The sequence below is a fragment of the Typopeltis vanoorti genome, chromosome 17, assembly GCF_054136105.1.
Source record: "Typopeltis vanoorti isolate ZY-2024b chromosome 17, IOZ_Tvanoo_1.0, whole genome shotgun sequence".
Taxonomy (NCBI): Eukaryota; Metazoa; Arthropoda; class Arachnida; order Uropygi; family Thelyphonidae; genus Typopeltis; species Typopeltis vanoorti.
In genome coordinates this window covers 47434750-47458284 of record NC_143565.1, presented here as the reverse complement: position 1 = coordinate 47458284, position 23535 = coordinate 47434750, and the positions used below count along the sequence as shown (strand labels likewise).

Here is a 23535-nt window from a genome sequence, read left to right as displayed (position 1 = left end):
TTTCATAGAACTGCTCCTACAAACAATGTGATTAGAGCTTTGGCAAATAAGTTTAAAAGAACCGAGTCTGTGCATGATGAGAAATGTGAACAAGGTCAAGGTCTCTCACTCTCAGTTCACCGATTTGGAAAGCACCTGTTGATATTCCTGGAACATTTCAAGCATAACAGAGGCACAGCCTTCATTCTCTATGGTATAACAAAACACACAGTGACACACTCCTGACATTTGGAATACCCTGTATAATATGAAAATAATGTGAAAAGCATTCATTAACTGGAGGAGTGTTGTTTACTCGCAAACATGAGGCCTAGCTAACAATCCTTCAATACCGCAATTAAAAAAAAAAAAAAAAAAAATCAACCCCCCCCCCCAGTGAGATGGATTTTTGTAATTTTATTAAAAAATAAAGTGTGCACATTCTGAGCATAATGTGGGATCCCAGAGGGAAGGATCTTTATTGACTTTATATATATAATATATATATTACAGTTCATACAGTGAAAATATAAAAACTTGTGTGCTAGAGACTGTAAACACAGTACTTATATACAAAGAACAGATAATACAGCTTTGTGGAGGATGGCAAAAAGTGGAGTACCAATGAACTGCACAAATTTATCTACTCCTGGATAAACACTTTGGACCCTCTCCTCAACTTTTACACACCAACAAAGGAAGATTGTATATCAAAACGCCAATATGAAATCTGAACGACAAGCTGCATGCTCTCTAGCTGAAGAATATGCAATTTGTTTCAACACTGATTTTAATGTTTCATATAACTCCTGAAAAGTGATGCAACCACAGATGCATTTAAAATAAAAATGTCTATGATCTTTTGTCCTCTGAGAACTCACAATTTTTCATCAAAACAAGATATCCTATTTAAATAAAAAGAACAATAATTTTCAGTTTTTTTTTTTTGTTTGTTTGTTTGTTTTGTAATATACAGATAAAGACTACAATGTCCAATCATATGATATCCAGGCACTCTGCTCATGAGCTGGAGAACTGCTACTGCCACTGATGTGTCCATCACCTTTGCTGCAGAGGCTTTCCTGAACTAGGATTTGGAGACAGATGAGTAGTACACCAGGTCAATGGTCTTGCTTATTTTCAGTGAGCTATATCCTGTACCTGTACCCTTATGAAATTATATCACTGAAGCAGCATTTCTGTCACCAAAACTACTCAATGAAGAGATCAGTCTTTCTTCCTATAAATGTAGTTTCAGGTATGAAATCTTTTGTATTCCTAATAGTGTTTATCAAAGTTTCTGTAGTATCTGATAAAAAAAAAAAAATAATAATTAATTAATTAAATTAATCAAATAAACATTAAGGAAATGAAAAGCCCAAGCACATTTACTGAGTATAGTACCTACTTAACTAAGCTTAAACCGAAGTAAATATATGCTAGGACCTTTTATTCCATAAATGGAATGAAACCCAAGTATAATTCAAAAACTAAAATCCTTTCCTTTAGTGTTGACATTTTGCTAACTACTTACTACTGGCATCATCAAGACATTAAACTAAAAACCATTGCATTGAAAAAAAAAAATTAAAATTACAAACATTAAAGACTTTTAATTTCTGCATGTGTCGTTTTAGGACTTATATGCCATGAGAGCATAATCATCTCCATTACTACTTTAAAGATTGTGTCATAAGTGTTTTGCTTATATAGCAACAGTACTTGTTGTTTTGTTATTAATAGTTTACTAGTGAGGTGGTTAAGCCTAACTATATTTCATGGTTCAAGTCACCAGGAAATAGTTTTCCATTTACCAGCAACAACAAGAATTGGCCGAATATACATACCTTGCTACACTGGTCGAATTAAAACACCTGTAAAAGGATAATAAATTAGGTAATTATTTCAATTCAGTTTTGAAATAATACTGGATTTATTATCCACTTGATTTTTATAATTTTGCATCGCCAAAGTGAAGCCTTTTGGCTCTTTATTTTAGTAAATACCTGTAAAAGGTTTTTTTGGTTTTTTTTTTTTTTTTTTTTCAGTTTCATTTAGAAAGTGGAAGTATATCTCAATTACTTCTCCATCCTCAAGTCAGAGATAGCCAAACCTTTAGTAAGTACTATTTAAGACCAGATACCAAAAGACAAAAATTATAACTTTATTTTTGATGTTGCAACAGCTTAAGCCTGTAACAAAAGAATTGCCATTTGATATTGGTAAGTTCTGTTAAGGCAGTTAGCCTAAAATGATTTACGTATGTTGTATAATTTAATTAAAAAAAATAGTAATAATATAATTTCCCTGCTGTTAATTTAGAGCCTATGTAAAGATTTATTATGATTTATTCTAATTTTAATGAACTAAACAAACAGTTGTTTGTTAAAATATACAGCAGAAATGTCTAGTTTTGCCATTGATGGATGACTAGGGAGGCTATTAAGCCTAAACCACACCTCACAGTTCAATGTCACCAGTAAAAATACTTTCCAATTTACCAGCAACAACAACAAGAATTGGCAAGATATACGTATACAGTGGTATCTTGCTAATCTGAACCTCTTTAGTCCGAACCCTCCAGTAATCCGAACTGTGATTTGAAAGAAAAAAAAGTTTTATTTATTACGTATTATTATTTCTATTTAATAATTATTATTTATTATTATATTTACAGCTATTTTGCCTGCTTCTGTTCAGGAGTGCCCCTGTTTAAATGTCATTGATTCTTTCCAATTGTCACGAATTCTTAGGGCACTGTAGATGTATATTTACCAATAAATATATGCAGCATAAAGGAAGAGAAATTTACACATACCTTTTTCTGGGTGTTGTGATGGCAAACTACTGCAGTTAGGGTGTTTTGGAAGGAAGTGTGTGTGTGTGGGGGGAGGCAATGTGGGAGAATTAAAATAGAAAAAACGCGGGTTTTTTTGTATAATATACACACACACACACACATTTTATTATTAGGGATGGGCGGAGCGTTTTTTTATATAGGTGGGAAAGGGTGAAAGGAGTTGAAAACAGCAACTGATTTTTAGAGGGGGGGGGGGGGGGTTGATAGGGTGCGGTCTGTTTCGACTATGGTTGATCGTCGTCTGAACACATGGAAGAAGGGGATGCTATGTGTCAGGTCGGTTAGGTGCTTCTGCTTTTGAAGTGTTTGTGTTATCACCTATTGGTCGGGGTTGCGACCTCAATTTTATGTTGTGAAGCTTCCAAACCTCGGAGATTATGTAGGGCCTGTTGATATTGATAGAGTTCACGTCACATTTTATGGCTAATGTTTCCGATATTCTAAGCATTGTTTCATTGTCTTATCTGTCTACTATGATGGCCTTGTCGATCTGCAGGGTATGTTTTTGTTCAAGGGCGTGAACAGCTATTTCTGTTTTTCCTGCTTTGTATTCGATCTTTCTTTTTGATGTTGCGTTTTTTTAGTGTTTAAATGTTCTGGAATAGGGATGTTACAATTGCAGAAGTGTTCTTGTAGTCTTGCCCATAAAGACCTGATGGTGGAACCTGTGTAGGTGATATCACAGTCTTTTTGGCAGGGAAATTTATAGACTACGTTGTGGTGTTCAAATCTTTCTTTTTGTGTGTGAGATTTAGTGGGCTTTAGGAGATTTGCCAATTTTTGGTTTGTGGTGAATACCAGTTTGTAGTCAGCATGTTTGAAGATGTAATTATAGGCTTTGTATGTGTTTTGGGTGTATGGTAGTTTGATAATTTTTTTGTGTTGGGAAGTTTGTTTTGGTACTTGGGTTGTTTTGGCGAGTTTTGGCTGTCCTGTTTGCATAATTTATTAGTTGTGTAGGATAGTTGTGATTTTTGAAGATGTGTTAGTTTTTTTATTTCTGCGTTTAGATTACTATGATTGGTTGAAAATTTGTAAGCACTTATGAATTGTGATAAGATGACTGATTTTTTTAACGGAATATGGATGTATGAGTGGAAATGGAGATAGTTTCCGATATGCGAGGGTTTGTGGTATATTTTCGTGGCTATTTTGCTGTATGTTCTGATTAATGTCAAGTTTAAGAAATTGGTGGATTTGTTCTGTTCGGTTTCTATGGTGAATTTTAGTCCTTTGCTGTAACTGTTTAGGGATGCTTTTAAGGTGGTGATGTGTGTAGGATTTCCAATGCACAGAATATCATCCATGTATCTGCCATAAAAGGTGATGACGGGGAGGAGTAGGAGTGATTTTATGTGTGCTAGGAATAATTCTGCTAGTTGTCCGCTGATGTTTTGGCCCATAGGGATTTCGAAGATTTGAATATACATGTGGTTGTTGTTGAACTTGAAGAAGTTTGCCGAGATTATTAGTTTTATTAAGTTAATAATGTCATTGGGCGTTAGTTTAGTACGAGAGTGTAGGGTGTGGTCTTCTGTGAGTATGATGTCTAAAGTTCTGGGGACGTCCATGTTGGTGTATAAAGAGGCCGCATCCAATGAAGTGAGGATGCCTTCCTGGGATAAGGTTAGCTTTTTTTTTTTTGAACAAAAAGAAAGATTTGAACACCACAACGTAGTCTATAAATTTCCCTGCCAAAAAAGAATGATATATCACCTACACAGGTTCCACCATCAGGTCTTTATGGGCAAGACTACAAGAACACTTCCACAATTGTAACATCCCTATTCCAGAACATTTAAACACTAAAAACGCAACATCAAAAAGAAAAATCGAATACAAAGCACAGGAAAAACGGAAATAGCTGTTCACACCCTTGAACAAAAACATACCCTGCAGATCGACAAGGCCATCATAGTAGACAGATAAGACAATGAAACAATGCTTAGAATATCGGAAACAATAGCCATAAAATGTGACGCAAACTCTATCAATATCAACAGGCCTACATAATCTCTGAGGTTTGGAAGCTTCACAACATAAAATTGAGGTCACAACCCCAACTAATAGGCGATAACACAAATACTTCAAAAGCAGAAGCATCTAACTGACTTGACACAGCATCCACTTCCTCCATGTGTTCAGACTATAACCAAGCATAGTCGACCCCCACCCACACACTTCCTTCCAAAACACCCTAACTGCAGTAGTTTGCGCATTGCAGAAAGAAGAAAAGCCTCAACACTCAGAAAAAGGTATGTGTAAATTTCTCTTCCTTTATGCTACATATATTTATTGGTAAATATGCATCTACAATGCCCTAAGAATCCGTGAGTAAAAAGCCAATGACATTTAAACAGGGGCACTCCTAAACAGAAGCAGGCAAAATAGCGTAAATATAAGTTTGTTAAGAAGAGTAACATGGGAGTTTTCCCAGAAATAATATCCATAATTATTACAATACAGTATAACTACAGTGATACACAAAAAGAGGAAATTCAAAACATGCATAATTTGGTTAAAAATATAAATCCAGATGTTGAAATTTCACAAACAGATATTACGGAATGGATTACAGGTAGAACCGAAAGTGAATTTGAAATCAAATCAGATGCTGAAATTATAAATATGATGCTACAGAATGAATTAGAAAATGATGACGACGATAAAGAACTCAAAGAAAAAAAAGTAAAACACGAAGAGGCAGTTGACAATTTTAATATGTGTATAGAATGGGCTAAGGAGAATGATATGCCATTCCACAAAATTTTATTGCCAATTTAGCTCCGAGAAGAAGCATTCGAAAAAAGTTTAGTTTCCAAGAAGCAAAAGAAAATCAGTGACTTTTTTTTTACAAATAAATAAATAAATAAAAACTTTTTGTGTTATTTTGTGAAAAGTTTTTATGTTGTGTACAAGAAAGTGATATTTTTTTACGCAAATTAAGTTATGTACTGAACTATGCAATTTTATTAAATCAGAATCCTCAACAATACAGGTTTTAATAAATTTAGTTTAATCCTTTATCCAAATGTGAGCAAACAAAGTTTGCGCCTGAAAGTATCTTCAGGACTGGGGCAAGGTGGTACAACACCAGGGTTGTACAACCTTGCCCCAGTCCTGAAGATACTTTCAGGCGCAAACTTTGTTTGCTCACACTTGGATAAAGGATTAAACTAAATTTATTATACTCTAACCAAGTGAAAAATAAACTTTCAACGTCTTTCTCTAAATCCAGAGTAATTTATTAAAAAAAGGGTGGCACACCATTTGGCAACTCCTATAGGTGGAGATGACTGTGAATGCTTCTGCCTGGTATCTCAGCTTGGGCCTGGCTCCCACTGAAGAGACCTCAATAAAGGTCAAAACTAGTCTGGGTAGTGGCCCTTCCCTTAATGCATAACATTAGACATATCCGCAAGGAGATGTGTTTTGCATTATAGGAGATACTGAGACAGGAGTGTTGGTAGCTTGCTCCACCTTTGCAACGAGTTGCCCTGGTGTTGTACCACCTTGCCCCAGTCCTGAAGATACTTTCAGGCGCAAACTTTGTTTGCTCACACTTGGATAAAGGATTAAACTAAATTTATTATACTCTAGCCAAGTGAAAAATAAACTTTCAACAACAATACAGGTACATACAAACTAAATTTTTTACTAAAATAAACTTGTGTATTATATTATTTTTTAAGTTTTACATTATAGTATAGTAGCTTTTTCTATCAGTCACTTCATTTATTTACAGAATTAAATTGATGTACCATTAGAATCTGATTATTTTTGTCTTAAACATTAGTTGTCTCTTGGAGGAAAATTCACTAATCCGAACGAGCACAGTTTTTATTAGTTTGGATTAGCTAGATACCACTGTATATCTTCCTACATTGTTGAATTAAAATATTGATTTAATATTTGCACATAAGTTGACATATGAGGGTGTGCTGAAAAGTTGGGATAATCACCATGAAGGAATTGAGGTAGAACCATGCAACTTGCATATTATTCTACATATTCTCATGCTGAGTGTTATACACTTGTTACAACGCTACTGTATCATTTGCAATCCCCTGAGAAAAAAGTCTTTTCCTTGTTGCACAAACTAGTCCTCAGTTGCAGATATGACTTCATTTGTGGTAAATTTTGTTCCTTCCAAGTGTTTCTTTAAATTTGGGAATAGGAAATGGTCAGATGGGGCCAGGTCTAGCAAATAGGGTGGGTGAGGCGGACATTGAAAGTTCAAGTTGTGTACTGTCTGTTAGGTTTCATGAACAGTGTGAGCTGGTGCATTGTGTCTTGCAAAAGCAGCATGCCTCTGCTCAGTTTCTTGCAGCATTTTTCCTTTAGAGCTGTTGCATAAACTGCTGTTGTAACAGTTTCACCTTTTTTGAGGTACTTGGTAAGGATTACACCATCCATATTCCAAAGACAATGGCAAGAACCTTCCCTGCTGACTTTTGGGTTTGGAACTTCTTGTATCGTGGAGAATCTTTGTGTCTCCACTCCACTGACTGTTATTGTCTCTGGATCATAGTGATGCCCCAGAGACCAAGCAACAGTCATAATACAAGTCAAAAAATTTGCAAGAAATCAAATTATAATTATAATTTGATTTCTCAAAATAATCCCAAATCCCTTTGGGGTCATTTCTCTTTTGGTCAGCATTCAAACATTTGGGACCCACTTTGCCGAGAGCTTCTACATGTCCAGATGTTGGTGGATAATGATCCAAACTTGTTCCCTGGATATTCCCAGTCTTTGCAATGTTTTTGGCTGATATTTGTCTATCATCAAGGATCATGACATGCACTGCACTGATGTTTTCAGGTGTGATCACTGTGGAAGGTTTTCCTGACCTGGGGACATCTGTTGTCTCAGGATGTCCAGTTTTAAACTTGGCCACACATCTGGCAACTGTTGGATATGCTTGGGGCATAGCCCCCTAAAGTTTCACTCAAAGTCATGTGAATCTCAGTTGTGGACTTTTCTTGCAGCATGAAAAAATGATGACAGTCCATACCTCTGTGTCTTCAAAATAACTGACATGTCTTCTTATATATCCTAAAAGAAAAGGAACAAATTATTACAATTTGATGAAACATGGCAGTTAAATGGTTTTAAGATATGTTCTTTCTTGTGGTTATATCAGTTGCTTTAACATCATTTTTGTTCTAGGTGTTTATCAGAACTTTTCACTCCCCCCCCCTCATACCTGGAGAAATTAAATACGGAAACTTAAACTTACGTGAAATAAATTTATTAGTTGTAAAATTTTCACCTATTTAATACAGGCATCCTCAGTACATTGAAAATGGAATACAATATAAAATTATAATTAAAATAGTCCCATTAAGTGGAGATAATGTACACTGTAAAATCTCGTAAAGAGAAAAATTAGAAGTAATTTTTTTCTACGTTGATTTTACATGGGAAATTAAATTTACATAAAATATTTGTAATTAAATTAATGCAATAACTCACTTTGCTGTATTAAATCTGGTAACAAATTGTTAGAATATTTTTGTAAGAATCAATAGAATTGTAAAAACAAAAAAATAAGCACAGACAGGATTAGGCAAAAAGACCTAAGGCTAGCGAAAATCGCGAAGGTCACAGGATTATGAGTTTTCCCACCAAAACTCAAAGATAGAGTGGGTAGTGAAGAAAAACCCTCCAGTAAATCCGGGGGACTTAATTTGAAGAAAGGCCAAGTTCAAGAGAGTGAGATAAAAGGCAGAGATTGAGGGACCAAGAGGCTCTCGATTCGAAGTTTGTTCCTGTGCTGAGCCTTTTCCGAGGACAGGGAGACTCACGTTCCTGCGAGCATGCAATTCTGACAAAGATGGGAAGTTAGCAGCGAAGACGGTCTTTTCGAGATGTCCTATCGTATGATTCTTCAATGATTTAAGTGTGTGGTGTGGTATTGCTGTCATAACCTAGAGCCCGATTGGAAATTTTTTTTGGAAGAAGCGGAATGTGTCCGTATACCTTTAGGATCTAGGACTATATGTAAAGAGCTGGCAAGATTGTAAGTAAGATGTTTAATGTTAATTCCTAGATTGTGAAAATTAAGCGACGAATGTTGGTTCTATTGTCAATTAGCAAAGAAAGTATTAGAAAAGTTGGAAAGCCATACTTCTGTTTGAATGTGAATAAGTAGTATATAGTTTTAAGGAATTTGCTAATGTTGTGTAATGCAAAGAAATTGAATGTGGATTAAGCTTTAACTTTTTCCTGTTTATAGCGTGAGTAAAGATAAAGTGTGTTTAAGTCTATCCACGTGTCTGAAAATTTATGTGAAATTTTAATATCTTTGTCTTAAAGCTTAAGTGAAAATGCTTGAAGGATCATATGGAGAATTACACACGTGATTTGTATTGTCTCCATTGTTATTTAGTTGTATTAGGCTGAACCAGACACTTGATATGTGCAGTTTAAATTTTGTAATTAATTTGTCTTAGAATGAATAAACATGTTTGTTTTGTTAATAGCTTGCCTGATCTTGCTTTACTAATGCACTGTCTCATAAAAATATAGAACCTGTGTGACCAAAGAATAGTAATAGCCACGACCAACTGAAAAAAGTAAAATTTTAGGAGTTGCTTGAATTAGAGTTAATTTAAGAGATATTTGCGTACTTAGCTGAATGTTTCTCTTGCATGTAACGGAAAGAAAAACAATTCTTTTATGTGATCCTTAATGGTGCAGTCGAAAAAAAAAATTTTTTTTAAGGATCAATGCAAGAGAAATACAGCAAGGTAGATTAGAGAATTGGTTCTAGCCAGAAGCTTTTTCCTAAGTCTACACTTCGAGCACATGAAATAGCATTCTTATGAGCCTTGGGGGGGGGGGGGGGGGGGGAGCTTGAGAGGGGAGGGAGTTAAACAAGGGTTATAGACTAAAGCATAGATGCCGAACCTATGGCACGCATGCCAGAAGTGGCACGTCCGAGAATTTTGCTGGCACGTCAACGATTGTGCCAGCAAAATTATTACTATTACAATAATTATTACAATATGTACAAATTAAATTTTGTTTTACACGAGAGAGCAGCTATGAAGACGTGGATATGATTGGTGCAGTATTAACAAAAGATCACGTGCCCGAAAGACAAAGGCAACTAACAAGTGTTGAGTTGAAATGCTAATTCTCTTCAACTGAATTCCATAACATCTGAAACTGTCATTACAACATTCACTATATATTTCTTAGTTTTAACACATTCACGATGGGGTGTCATTTATCGTTCCTACGGAACTTCTCATTACCGGAGGGCTCAACTCACACAAAGTTTCAACCCTTGTTTGAATTTTATTCCTGAACGCTGCACGCATTTGCTTTTTTGTGTGTCTATTTCGGTATTTGTATAAACAAACAATACATTCGTGAAGATTTTTTTAGGTTTGTATTTTTGATGTGTACTGTACTATTTGTTTTTATAAGTGACGTATTTTATTATAGCTTCACGTTTACTTTCTGAATAATCTACCAGATAAGCATCATTCATTGATCAGCGTATTATTTTCAACATGGGGCCAAAGAAAACTAAGAAAGAAGAGAAGAAGAAAATCACAATACAAAATTAAGAAAGAGATTGTGGAAAAATATGAGAAAGGAGTCAGGCAAAGTGATCTGTGTAAGTAGAATGACTTGTCCAAATCCACCATAGCTACAATTGTCAAGAAAGCAGATTTTTATAAGGAACTGGATGTGGCCAAAGGAGTATCTATCATGTCATCTTGAAGAAATAAAGTTATGGAAGAAATTGAAACTTTACTACTCGTCTGGATTAATGACGTGCAACTGAAAGGAGATAGTGTATCTCAAAACATGATCTGTTTACAAGCTCAAACTATTTACAAAGATCTTTCGCAGAACTTGCCATCCACTAGCAGTAGCAAAGACTTCAGCGAAGAGTTTAAAGCTAGCAAAGGATGGTTTGAGAAATTCAAGAATAGAACCGGTATCTATAGTGGTGTTAGATATGGAGAAGGTGCTAGAGCTGATAAAGAAGCCGCTGAAAGGTTCATGAAGGAATTTCAGAAACTGATGGAGTCAGAAGGTTACAGACCAGAACAAGTTTTCAACTGCATTGAAAATGCCTAAGAGAATGTTCATCACTAAGGAGGAAATGGCATTGTCAGGACACAAGCCAATGAAACACAAACTAACTTTGCTTTTTTGTTTCAACGCCAGTGGTGATCTGAAGATAAAACCTTTGTTGGTTTACCACTCTGAAAATCCTAGAGTCTTTAAAAAGCAGAAAGTTAACAGGCACAAACTCAGCATTATGTGAAGAGGTAACAGCAGAGCCTGGGTAACCAGGCAATTCTTCTGTGAGTGGATGACAGAGGTCTTTGCTTCCACAGTGAAACGGTATCTACAAGAAAAGGGTCTGCCTGAGAAAGTTCTTCTTATAATGGACAATGCTCCAGCACATTGGCCACAGTTGGAAGAAGATTCGGATGCAATTTCATCAAAATTAAGTTCTTGCCTACTAATACCACACCACTCCTACAACCAATGGATCAATATGTTATTTCCAACTTCAAAAAGCTTTATACCAAAGTTCTTTTCCAAAGATGTTTCGAAGTTATCACTGACACAGAATTAACCCTCAATGAATTTTGGAAGAATCACTTTAATATTCTTCATTATTCGCATCTTATTAGTCAGGCATGGGAAGATGTTTCTGTGAGAACACTAAAATCAGCCTGGAAAAAGTTATGGCTTGACTGTGTCCAAGGAACTGTATTGGAAGGACCTGAAAGCGAAATTGACAGTGTAGATACAGTTCTCTCTCCTGGGCAAGAACATGCATTTAGAAGTTGATGAAGCAGACTTAGAGGAGCACAATGTTGAGCTGACCAGTGAAGAGCTACAGGAGTTAAGAGAGCAGGAAAAAGAAAGGGAGCAATTCCAACAAGTGAAGTAAAAAAAATCTTGCAGCACTGGGGCAAATTGCAAGAGTTGGTTATCCAAATCAAAGTGGCATCCAAATCAAGGTGTTGTTTCTAGATCCACCAATATCTTCAATGACAATGTCATTAATCACTTTTGAAGAGTGTTAAGGATACAACAGATTCGGTCAACGTTGGATAGGTTTTTTAAACCTCCCTCACCTAAGAGACAAAAAGAAGAGCCAACTAATGACAAGAAATCGAAAATTCCTGAACCACAAAACCAGCTACAAGAAAATTGATTTTCTTTTATAATTTAATGGAAGATGATTTTCATACTAATCATGTAAAAACAAAGATTTCATCAATAAAAATTAATATGTAATGGTATACAAAATGCATATTTATAGTGTAAAAATGCTCCTTCTCACTACTCCATTTCTTTTCATTTTCTTTGCATTAGTTGAGAAGTTCTTAAAAAAAAATTTATTTTAAAATTTTTGAATCTGGGAACAAATTAATTGATTTCCCATAAGATATAATGGAAAACTGGGTTTCGAGATACGACTCGCGGTCAGAAACGAATTCAGTTCCTAAGTCGAGGTACCACTGTATTTAAATAATCAATGCAGGATTGGTAAAATTTATGAATTGCATCTTTAAATATGTTGGCATCAATATTCAATTTACTATTTCGATTCACAAAATAAAAGACAAAATGGCGATTTTAGAAAAATAAATAAATCTAAAGGACAGAGCGGTGAAATAAAGGATGTATGGTCACCGTAATTATATGGCATGTTTCAATTCATGGTAGAATTTAGAATTTTATATGAAGTTAGCTTTTGTGATCTGTCATAATGACATTGAGAATTATAAATATAATAAAACAAACACTTATTTCATGTAATTTAAAAATTGGACAATACTTTTTAGTTAGATATTGTGTTTCAGTGCCACAAATGGTTTTGCTTGAGTCTATACAGCATAGGTTCTGTGGGAGGGGACAATAATAGTGCAATTAGAGACAGCTGGAATAAAAACAGCGCTAACTAATGAATCACACTATTTGTTGAGAAATATATTACACAAACTGCAAAAGCCACTGCATCTTATTCAGCTACACAATAAAACTACTTGTTTTTCTTGCATCTGCAGTATAATGGCTGTTGGGGGAGGGCACGTTGTTAAAGCGGGAGAGCGAGTTACTATTGTCTCGATGTGAACATGTTTAAACATTTTTCGTATGCAAGGTATATGCAAAACATTTTAATATCTTTTTTCGTAAAGTAAAATGAGGGATGCGAGTTATACGCGAGGACAAGTTATATTCGAGCAAATACAATAAGCATTTCGCCGACAAGTTGACATCCTTCTGCCACTTCCCCTGCTCAGCTGACTTGTATGGTGAGTTAAAATGCATAAATATTTTTCTCACTACCGTTTTTTTTTTCTTCAAACCAACATCATTAAAATCGATTTAATAATACAATAATCAATTTTACACTGAATAATATTATAAATTTATATATAAATAAATATTATAAATAAAATAAAATATTATTTATAAAATTATAAATAATTATTTATAAAATATTATATAATAATATAAATTTATTAATTAACTAATTTTCTATTAATTTTTCCCCTACTAAAAATTGCCTGGCACATCAGCAACATGATTTGTAAATTTTTGGCGCCAGCACATCAGCAACTCGATTTGTAAACTTTTGGCATGCGCACATAAAAAGGTTCGCCACCACTGGACTAAAGGATTAAGAATGATTGAGCTAGCTCAAGCAATGATGATTTTTACTACGATATTACGATGTAAGAAAAATTTTACAACTAGCACAGTAGTAACACAATTAGGTAAAATATAATAATAAATAAAATAATAATATCATAAAATAAGAGATATTTACAACACCCTTTAATAGTAATTTAATATTGTGTTATATTTTCAATGTACTGACAGTGCCCATGAAAAATAGGCAAAAATTTTACACCTAATAAATTTATTTCACTTAAGTTTTTTTCCATGTTTAATTTTTCAACTTAGTACTCAAAGAAGTTTTTTATGCTCATCATCATCAAATTCCTGACATACATTCTCAGGGGGCGTACAGGATCTTATAATAGATCTACATGTAAAGTTACATCATTACAAACTTCCTATTAACAATTTTCCTCCAGATTAGCCTGTTATTTGTCAACATTTCAATATTATCAGATAATACACTTTTGTCTTCTAAGGCACTTTTTACTGTATCAATCCATCTACATCTTGGTCTTTACCTGCCATCCTGGCAAAATAACACTTGTTTAGCTAATCTTTCCTCTCCCATTCTGTTCAAGTGGTCATATCACCTGAGATTAGCCCTGGTAACACATTCCTGTGGTCTCCTGTCTTTGATCAAGAGTTTTATTTCTAATCATTCTGATATCCATAAGTTAAAATTGATTTGAACACCATTCTGTATACAGCTAATTTAGAAATTTGATTAATTTCTTATTCCTTATACATTTATTCAATCAACCTCTTACCATACAAGCTTTACTAATTCTGTTGTTTATTTCCAATTTTAATTTTTCATCTTCACTAAAATTCTGCCTAAATAGCTGAAATGTCTTTGTTCTACAGGTTCTCCATTCAGGATGCAGTTGATATTTTCAATGTTTCTGGCTATTTTCATTGACTTTGACTTTTTAATGCTGATATTCATTCCAAATTTATTACAGTAGTTATTCAATTTGGTCAGGGAATCTGACAGACTTGTCCTGGATTTATTTAGGAGTATAACATCATCTGAATAAAGTAAAGAGCTGAGATTGACATTTCCAATTTTGATATCAGGTTTAATACTGCTTTCATTCATAATGTAATCCACATAGATAATAACAATGGAGATAATGTACGCCCTTGTTGCACACCTGACTTAACATCAAACCATCTTCCTGTACCTCCTTTAATTCTAATGCTATTTACAAGTCAAATACAGACTGCATATTGCTTGATATAATGTCCCACTTACACCATATAAATGGAGTGTTTTGAACAGCTTTCCTCTTGGCACCATGTCATGTGCCTTTTGCAGGTCTATAAAACTTAAATATAGATCCTTGTTATATGACAACTTCTGTTTGGCCTGAATGCAGCTTGTTCTTCTCCAAGTTTCTCCTCCACAATTTTTCTTAGCCTTTTTTTAAGAATACTTGCATAAATCTTAGGATCAGGAATGATTCCAAGATTTATGCAAGAATTTTGCAATGATCAAGAGAGAAATTTCTCTGTAATTCAAACATTCAGCTTTATTCCTTTTTTTTTATACTATGAGTGCTCTACTCCAATCATCAGGAATTCGACCCTCTGACCAGGCATTCTGAATTATGCAGTGTAAACTGTAAAACTTTTATACCTCCATATTTTAGCATTTCAGGTCTAATATCATCTACTCCAGCTGCCTTTCCACATTTCAGATTTGTGATAGTTTTTCTACTTCTAGTGTAGATATATATTTCAGATGGCATTCCTGTTGAGTGTTTTCTACCAACATGCTGTCACTGCTTGTTTCATTTAGCAATCTCTCAAAGTAATTACTCCATACATCAAAAATATCTTCATCTTCAATTTTCATGTCTTCTTTATGGTTTCTAATTTCTTTCCTGAGCTTTATCAATAGCCTCCAGAATATTTTTCCACCTTCATGATATTTATTTTCTATGTTCTTAACAAAGTCTTCCCATGAATTTTATTTAGTTAATTTTACACAATGCTTTGCTTTCTTAAATTTTTCTCTGTACTCCCTAAGATTGCATACTGACATACTTGCCAGGAACTTTTGATATGCTTTCTTTTCTTTGACTGCTTCTAACTTCCTGACCCACCTGAGTCTTGTTTTCAAGCTCTTTGTTTTTCTTGAATAATGTTTATGCTGATAGCTGTTCAACTTTGATTAGTTTCAAAACTTTCTTACATACCCTTCTTTTCAATATGAAGTTCAATTTTATCCTGCTCAACAAATAGTAATCACTTTCTATTTCAAATCCTCTGTATACTCTTGTGTCATGACTGTGTTATCATCAACATCACTGTTGATGATAACACAGTCAATGAGACTTTTCTTATTCCTTGCATCTCTCCATGTGAATTTGTGTGCATTTTTACATTGGAACATGGTGTTAGTAATAAATAGTCCATGTCCTGAGCAAATTTTTAGCAGGTACTTACCATTATTATTAGCTTTGCTTTGCTCTTTTCTCCAAATTTTCCCAAAACATTCTTATATGTCTGGAAATTATTTATTACTGTTTAGTTCTCCAACAAAGACCAACTTTTCCTTTTTTGTTGTGTCAGCTGCCTTCTCTAATGGCCTTGAAAAATTCCTCCACTCCTTTCTTAGTAGAACCTTCTGTGAGACCATAAGCACAAATAAGTCTCATTGTCCAAGTCTCTCCATTCTGATATTTGCCCACATCACTCTACTTGATATCCTGGCCACTCAAGAAAATTATCCTCATATTCAGTGTTGGATACTATAACTACTCCTTTACTCTGATTGTTATTGTTCAAATATAACATTTTGTATTTGTTGCCTAAAAGATCTCACCTGTTGTTGTCTTCTTTGTTTCAGTCACTCCTATTATGTCAATCTGGCATTAATCCAATTCTTCTACTAGTTACATTTCTTTTCTGTTGGTCCTTCTTATGTTGAACACACCAATCTTGATCTTTGCTGATGGAAAGTTGAGGTTTGTTCCAGTAGCTGACTTTTTACAGTTTGTCCTAGTTCCTTGATGAAAACAATGGGAACTTGTTTAACTGGGCAACACTCCAGCTGGCACGAAATTCCATCATGTTGTACCATTGTTTAAGCCAATAAGAATACAATTTGCTTGCCTAAATTCCAAATTGCCACCCCCATCTTTGTTCGTTTGGTATCGAGCAGATACCCAACAGGGTGCACCAGAAGAAGGTGAAAACTGGACATATCAGGTCAGAAGCCCTGGTCGGTTCTCTGCATTCCCATAAAGGCCATATGGAGATCTCCTCCAAATTATCCAGACTTGACCCTTAAGCTTTAAGTTGTTTTATGCTGAGTACATGGAATAGTCACCATGGAAAAGAAACTCATCACTTTCATTGGAGGTTCCCTGCACAAGTTCGACTCCTGTTGACTACCTCATTGTATTTTATATTTGTTACATATTCATAATCCTGATGGATTGCATCAACTGTTAATATTTACAACATTTGTTCTATTACTGATTATATCACTGTAATATTTTCCCCTAATTTTACAGGTTCTATCTCTAGGCCTAAATATTTGGTGTTTTGCTATGCTGCATACATGAAAACAAAGTTTTCTTTTTCATACATCTTATACAAAGTATGTGTGTGTGTGTGTGTGTGTGTGAGAGAGAGAGAGCGCGCTGCACACTGACTGCAATAGTAGCATCACTGAAAAAAACGCAATTCCGATATAATCAATGAGAAAAATTTATCTTACCATCTGAGATTAGCTCTGCTAATACATCCTGGATGCTAACAATGTCAAGAACTTTGCCATTGATGCCATCTGTTCACTCCACTAATCTTCCTCAGAACTCTCATATCTATGGCCTCCGGTCTTTAATATCAGAAGAGATTTGACCCAATGTTTTAAGGTCATGAATGTGTGTGTGTGTGTGTGTGTGTGTGTGTGTGTGTGTGTGTGTGTGTGTGTGTGTGTGTGTGTGAGAGAGAGCATGAGTAGAAGGTTCATTTATTTTTTTAAATATACAATACAATTTTATTATTCCATATGTTCTGTTAATCTTCTTGCTTACTGACTGCAGTGTTAGCACAACTTGGTTTTTAATTTTTGAGTTAATACAATATTTGAATAATACATATTGAATTGAAACTATATGTATTATTCAAATATTGTTAAAAAATATAAGACTTATAGATAAACTGACCATAGATTTTTAATTCGTACAATATTGCCTACCGGTTTCGCTAGTAACTGACTAGCTTTTTCAAGGCTTGCACAGTACAAAAAATTGATAAATGCAAAAAAGGTTTAAGAATACAAAAAACGTTGGTACCTGTTAGGTAGTTCAGGTTACTAGTGAAACCGGTAAGCAATATTGTATGAACATACGTATGAATTAAAAATCTATGGTCAGTTTATCTATAAGTCTTATATTTTTTAACATTTTACAGCTTTTATTTTTTTATGCATTATACAGAGATTCTTATTACATTATTATACAGCTTTTATTCTTATATTTTTTAACATTTTACTTTGATTAGTTTCAAAAATATGTATAATTCAAATATTGTATTAACTCAAAAATTAAAAACCAAGTTGTGCTACTACTGCAGTCAGTAAGCAACATTAACAGAACATCTAGAATAAAATTGTATTGTATATTAAAAAAATAAGTGAACCTTCTATTCACACTCTCTCTCTCTCGCACACACATTCATGACCTTAAAACATTGGGTCAAATCTCACCTGACATTAAAGATCGGAAGGCCATAGATATGAGTTTCGAGGAAGATTAGTGGAGTGAACAGATGGCATCAATGGCAGTTTCGTATTAAAAATGAGGATATTAGGAAAGTTCTTGACATTGTTAGCATCCAGGATGTATTAGCAGAGTTAATCTCAGATGGTAACTTGAACAGAATGAGAGAGGAAAGGTTAGTGAAACAAGATCTTTGACAGAAAGCACATCTAAGTGGCTTGATACAGTAAAAAGTGCACTAGAAGACATAGGATCTAATAATATTGGACTCCTGACAGAGAACAGATTAATTTGGAAGAAAACTGTTGATAAGAAGTTAATAACGATGTAACTTTTTCATGTAGTACTATCATGATATCCTGTACCAAAATCATTCCTTTAGAATTGAAGAAATTATGTGTATTACTCAAATACTGCATTAACTCAAAAATTGAAAACTAAGTTGTGCCACTATTGCAGCCAGTGAGCAACATAAACAGAACATAAAGAGTAAAATTGTATTGTATATTAAAAAAATTAGTTGTGTGTAAAGATAACATGCTTCCGCAATAACAGGCTGTTTCAGTTCATAGTATGTATCAGGTAACTAGTATGTATCAGTTCTGTGTCAGGTAACTAAAAAGGTTTGTGCGGTTTTTGGTTGAGTTTGCTGCAATGACTTATTTTATTTTGTAGTGGTTTGCAGAGTGCAATTTTTTTATGTGCATCATAAGGCACAGATACACGTCAGTCAATCGGTGTGTACTTTTTCTGTAACTTTGGACTCTTTTAAAATGTCAGTTGAACCTGGTGTAATTTGGGATTGTTTGCTTCACGAATTTAAACATGGTTTGAAGGCTTCAGAAGCATCCTTAAGATATCTGTGGCATTTGGAAAAAATGCGGTAGCAGAACATACTGCACAGAAATGTTTAAAAAATTTGTTTCTGCTGATGAATCTCTTGAAGATGCACCACATTCAGGAAACCCTCCATTATTGATAATGAAGAATTATGTGCCATTGTTGAAAATAATTCAAGATTAACATGTCAAGAACTTTCAGAAATATTTAACGTGAGTGGTGAAACAATTTGTGTCCACCACACACTATGCTTTGTGTGTGGTGGACAGGAGCCAGTATTGTCCACTACGAGTTTCTCACTGCAGGCCAAACAATTATGGCCAAGATCTACTCAATGCAACTCGAGCATGTGCAGGATGCGTTATTTCAGAATCAGCCAGGACTAGTTAATCAAAAGAAAGTGCTATTCTTACATGACAACACAAAACCTATCCATGAGAAGATTTGTGCTTTAGGATGGGAAATTCTCCCTCTTCCTTCACATTCTCCTGACATTTCTCTAAGCGATTATCACCTTTTTTTTTTGGTGCTAGACAATCACATGTGAAAAACAGTTCTGCAATAAAACAGATTGAAGCAGAGGTTTCTAGGTTACTTCTAGAAACAAACTTTTTATAAAAGCGGAATTTACAAACTTGTATCTCATTGGGAAAGAGTTGTAGACCGTGACGGTGCTTATTTTAATATGAATAAAACATTTTATGAAATTTCTGATGTTGTTTAATTTTTATTATGAAAAACCGTACAAACTTTTTTTGGTTACCAGATATTTCTTCGTTCCTTGTAAATTCCTCAATGTACCCTCAGGGAATATATTCAGGAATATGATGATGAATTGTATTGCAGCAGCAGCAATCTAATCACAATTAAATCCTGGCAAAGGTAGCATGTTAAGAAATAAAAATTAACATTCATATGTAGCATTAAGTAACACTACTTCCCATAATAAGGCCAAATACAGTCCACTGGATTTGTTCAAAAATGCTTCATAACTTATACATTTATATACCCCCCCCCCGCTGAACATGTGTGTGTGAAGGTGATAACATGCCTCTGCAATAACAGGCTGCTCCAGTTCCTAGTACTCTATGTAATTCTTCATTACTTGCTATTTGCATTGAACGGTTCCTAAATTGGCCAAAGTAAGATAATTCACAGATACAACGGACCTGATACAGTAGAGGAAAAAATAATAGTAGAGGAAGCTTGTGTTTTACAAGAACCTAAAAATGAAGAATCCTTCCACATAGGATGAAATGCAACATGAAGACAAGAGTTAAAATGTGTTCAGATTCCTCAGACATAAGGGATCGCTATATGGTCAACCTCTTCTGAAGTGGGTGAAGATGGAGCTGCTCCATATATGCTAATAGCCTTGTTGATGAAAGTATCACTAAAACTATTAGATAAAGAAAAGATTCAATGTGTTATGTTGCAAGTAAAACTGGGTGAAGAAGATTCTTTTTGTCTATGATACATAAATTCTGCGAATTAGACATCAACTCTGCAACAATGATAAAAAAATTCAAAAATGCAACAATAACTACTTACTTCACTCTGTTCCACATTCATGCTGCAAGAATCTCTGCTTGCATCATCAAATTCTGGCAAAGACCTTTCACCTATGCAGGAAGGTACACTGGACTCTATCCCAGTGACTGATGTATCTGCAGAGCTCATCTGTGTTCAAAAAAATGTCAATAAAAACAGAATCCGGAAATACTTAGTTGAAGCTAAAAGTTTCGCATACTACCAAAAGAAACACTTGCTGCACTTACATTTATCTGACTTTTTAGAATCATATATTTATAAATATGAACCACGGCTATACCTGTTAATAAAAACTCTTTATAATATTTATACTAGATACTTGTTCTTGTGATAATGTCAGTTTTCAGACATTTTTCATGCACTCTTCAAGTAAGAGTGAAGAGATATGGTTGATTCTCACTATAGCAAACACCATTATGACAGAAGAGATAGGATAGTACTACTAATGATATTAGATGACTTGAGTCAGAACAGAAACACACAAAAAGCAATAATGGTAATAATGTTCTGTGTGGCACTGAGTTTAAGGCTATTTGGTATGAAGTGGAGGATAACAGGATGAACTATATGGTGGATGTTGCTAGCAGTCCAAGAAATGGATTGCCAAATTATTCTGTGTAATAAATGAGTAATTATTCTGTGTGACTTAAATTATCCGAATATTGATTGGGTAGCAGAAAAAAGAACAAAGGAAAACTTGTTGAGCTGTTATATCACTAACTTTCTCAAGCAGCATGTGAAAGAAATAGAAATTTGCCATCAGTTGGTGATAGTGATGATGCCATATAACCTGACCTGATATGGAACATATCAGGTCAGGTTATATACTGAACTACAAATCTGGAAATATGACAAACTTGAGAGATTACTATCGCTGGTTCCATGGTATCAGCTGTTGAATGGGGAGGATATCAGCAGGGCATGGGAAACTTTGAAAGGATGCAGGATGTGAATCTGTCCCTAGACAGATTAGAGTTTGAAGAACATATAGGAGGGAAATGGATGTGCAATCTCATTAAACAAGAGATTTGTAAGAAAAAATGATGCAGAAGGAATATCATGAATAACAAGAATAAGAGAAGTTATGAAATATATAAAGCTAATACCAGAAAATTTACAAGTATTATATGGAAATATAAGTTGAAGTATGAAAAGAAATTGGCTGCATAGGCTAAAGGCAACCAAAAGAATGAATGTGGAAGAATAATTTTACTGAATGCATACCCCCAGAAGCAGATGAAATAGTTCAAATAGTCCTTACTTCACCAAGATCCATGCTACCACTACATTGGATAAAGAGATGATAGAGGTGCATGAGAAGGAGGTTCTAGAAGTGTTGCATAACCTGGATAAAAACTTGGCAATTGAGACATGGAATAGTAGTAGCATATGTGCTAAAAGAATGTTCAGTTGAACTGGCTAAGCTCTTGACATGCTTGTATAATGTGAGTCTTAGCTCAGGAAATATCCCACATGAATGAAAAGAATCTACGATAATCCCATTGCATATGGATGGTGCAAAGACTGATGTATCTAACTATTGACCTATCAATATCACAAGAGCATTTGTAAAGATTTTAGAGAAGCTGGTAAGAATTCACATACATGAGTGGACAAACAAGATATACTCTATACTCCACAAGGAACTGCACGGATTTACTAAAGGAAGGTCATACCTGAGCAGGTTTCTCATATTTTATAATAATGTAAAGGCTGAGTTGGATAAAGGAAATGGATACACTATGACACTGCCGGATTTTGCTAAGGCATCTGACATGGAAGGCTGTTCCATTAACTAGAAAATATGGGATTGGAATATAAACTTTTGACTTGGATAAGTGGCTGGTTGACAGACCTATATCCAAAAGTGATATACGGTGAATGTGAATCTGACTTGCAAGGGTATATCATCCAGGTGGTGACTTTGCAGTAACCAAGGTAAAAGAGACTGATGTAAGCACTGAGGTAGATGAACAGAAGGTAATCAGTACATTGAAAAATATCAATGTGAATATATCAATTGGCCTGGATGGTATGTCAGCACATGTGCTATGAGAATGCACAAGTGAACTGGCAGTACTGATGGAGTCAATTCTGGCAAGGTTCCAAGGGAGTGGAAAGAGAGTAAGATAGTTCCATATATAAAGGTGGCTACAAGACAGGTAGCAAATTACAGACCAATCAGTATCTCTGGAGTGGTGGTTAAAGTATTGGAAAAGTCAATTAAAAGTAAAATCATGAAATGATTGGATAGGAATACGATACTCTATAGGGACAGCCTGGCTTTGTAAAAGATAGGTCCTGCCTCAGTAATTTATTCACATTTTATAATAAGGCGACAGCAGAATCAAATAAAGGAAATGGCTACACCATCATACTACTGGACTCTGCAAAAGCATTTGACAGAATACCACATGGAAAATTATTAGATAAGTCTAAGTAAATGGAAATGAGGATGGTGGTTGATAGACAGACATCAGAGGGTGATATATGGTGGAGTGTCCCAGGGCTAGGACTGTTACTCTTTAATTTGTATGTATAAAGATTTGAGGAGGGTGTATTCAGTTGTTTGCTAATGATGCAAAACTGGGGATTGGGTGATATAGATATCTTGCAGGATGACTTAAATAAAATGGCAGTGTGGGCAAAGGACATCAATCTTCTGTAAACTAGTACCATCAATTCAATGTTGGCAGCCATTACCATGACAACCTTACATTTTACAATCAATGTTGTAAAATGTAAGGTAATGCACTTCAAGATGAAAAGATTACACACTTCATATAATATTGATGCTACTAGTTTACAGGAGTTTGATGAGGCTAGGGATCTGGGATTAAATGTGGGTAGAGATTTGAAATTCAGAGGACATACTGCAAGAGTTGGTAAAAT

General features: G+C 34.7%; 1 protein-coding gene across 2 annotated transcripts in view; it reads right to left on the bottom strand.

The window, feature by feature from the left end:
• Positions 1–429: 429 nt before the first annotated feature.
• hrg (poly(A) polymerase hiiragi) overlaps positions 430–23535 on the bottom strand; it is a 374011-nt gene continuing 350905 nt past the window's right edge. The window contains exons 20-21 of one of the 2 annotated variants that reach the window (XM_090407503.1): positions 20644–20772; positions 430–1288 (exon numbers count right to left, since the gene is read on the bottom strand). In XM_090407503.1, coding sequence (XP_090263629.1) covers positions 1271–1288; positions 20644–20772 — 147 coding nt within the window. In that variant the 3' untranslated portion in view covers positions 430–1270. The remainder of the gene's footprint in view (positions 1289–20643; positions 20773–23535) is intronic. The other variant, XM_090407502.1, reaches the window with a different exon arrangement.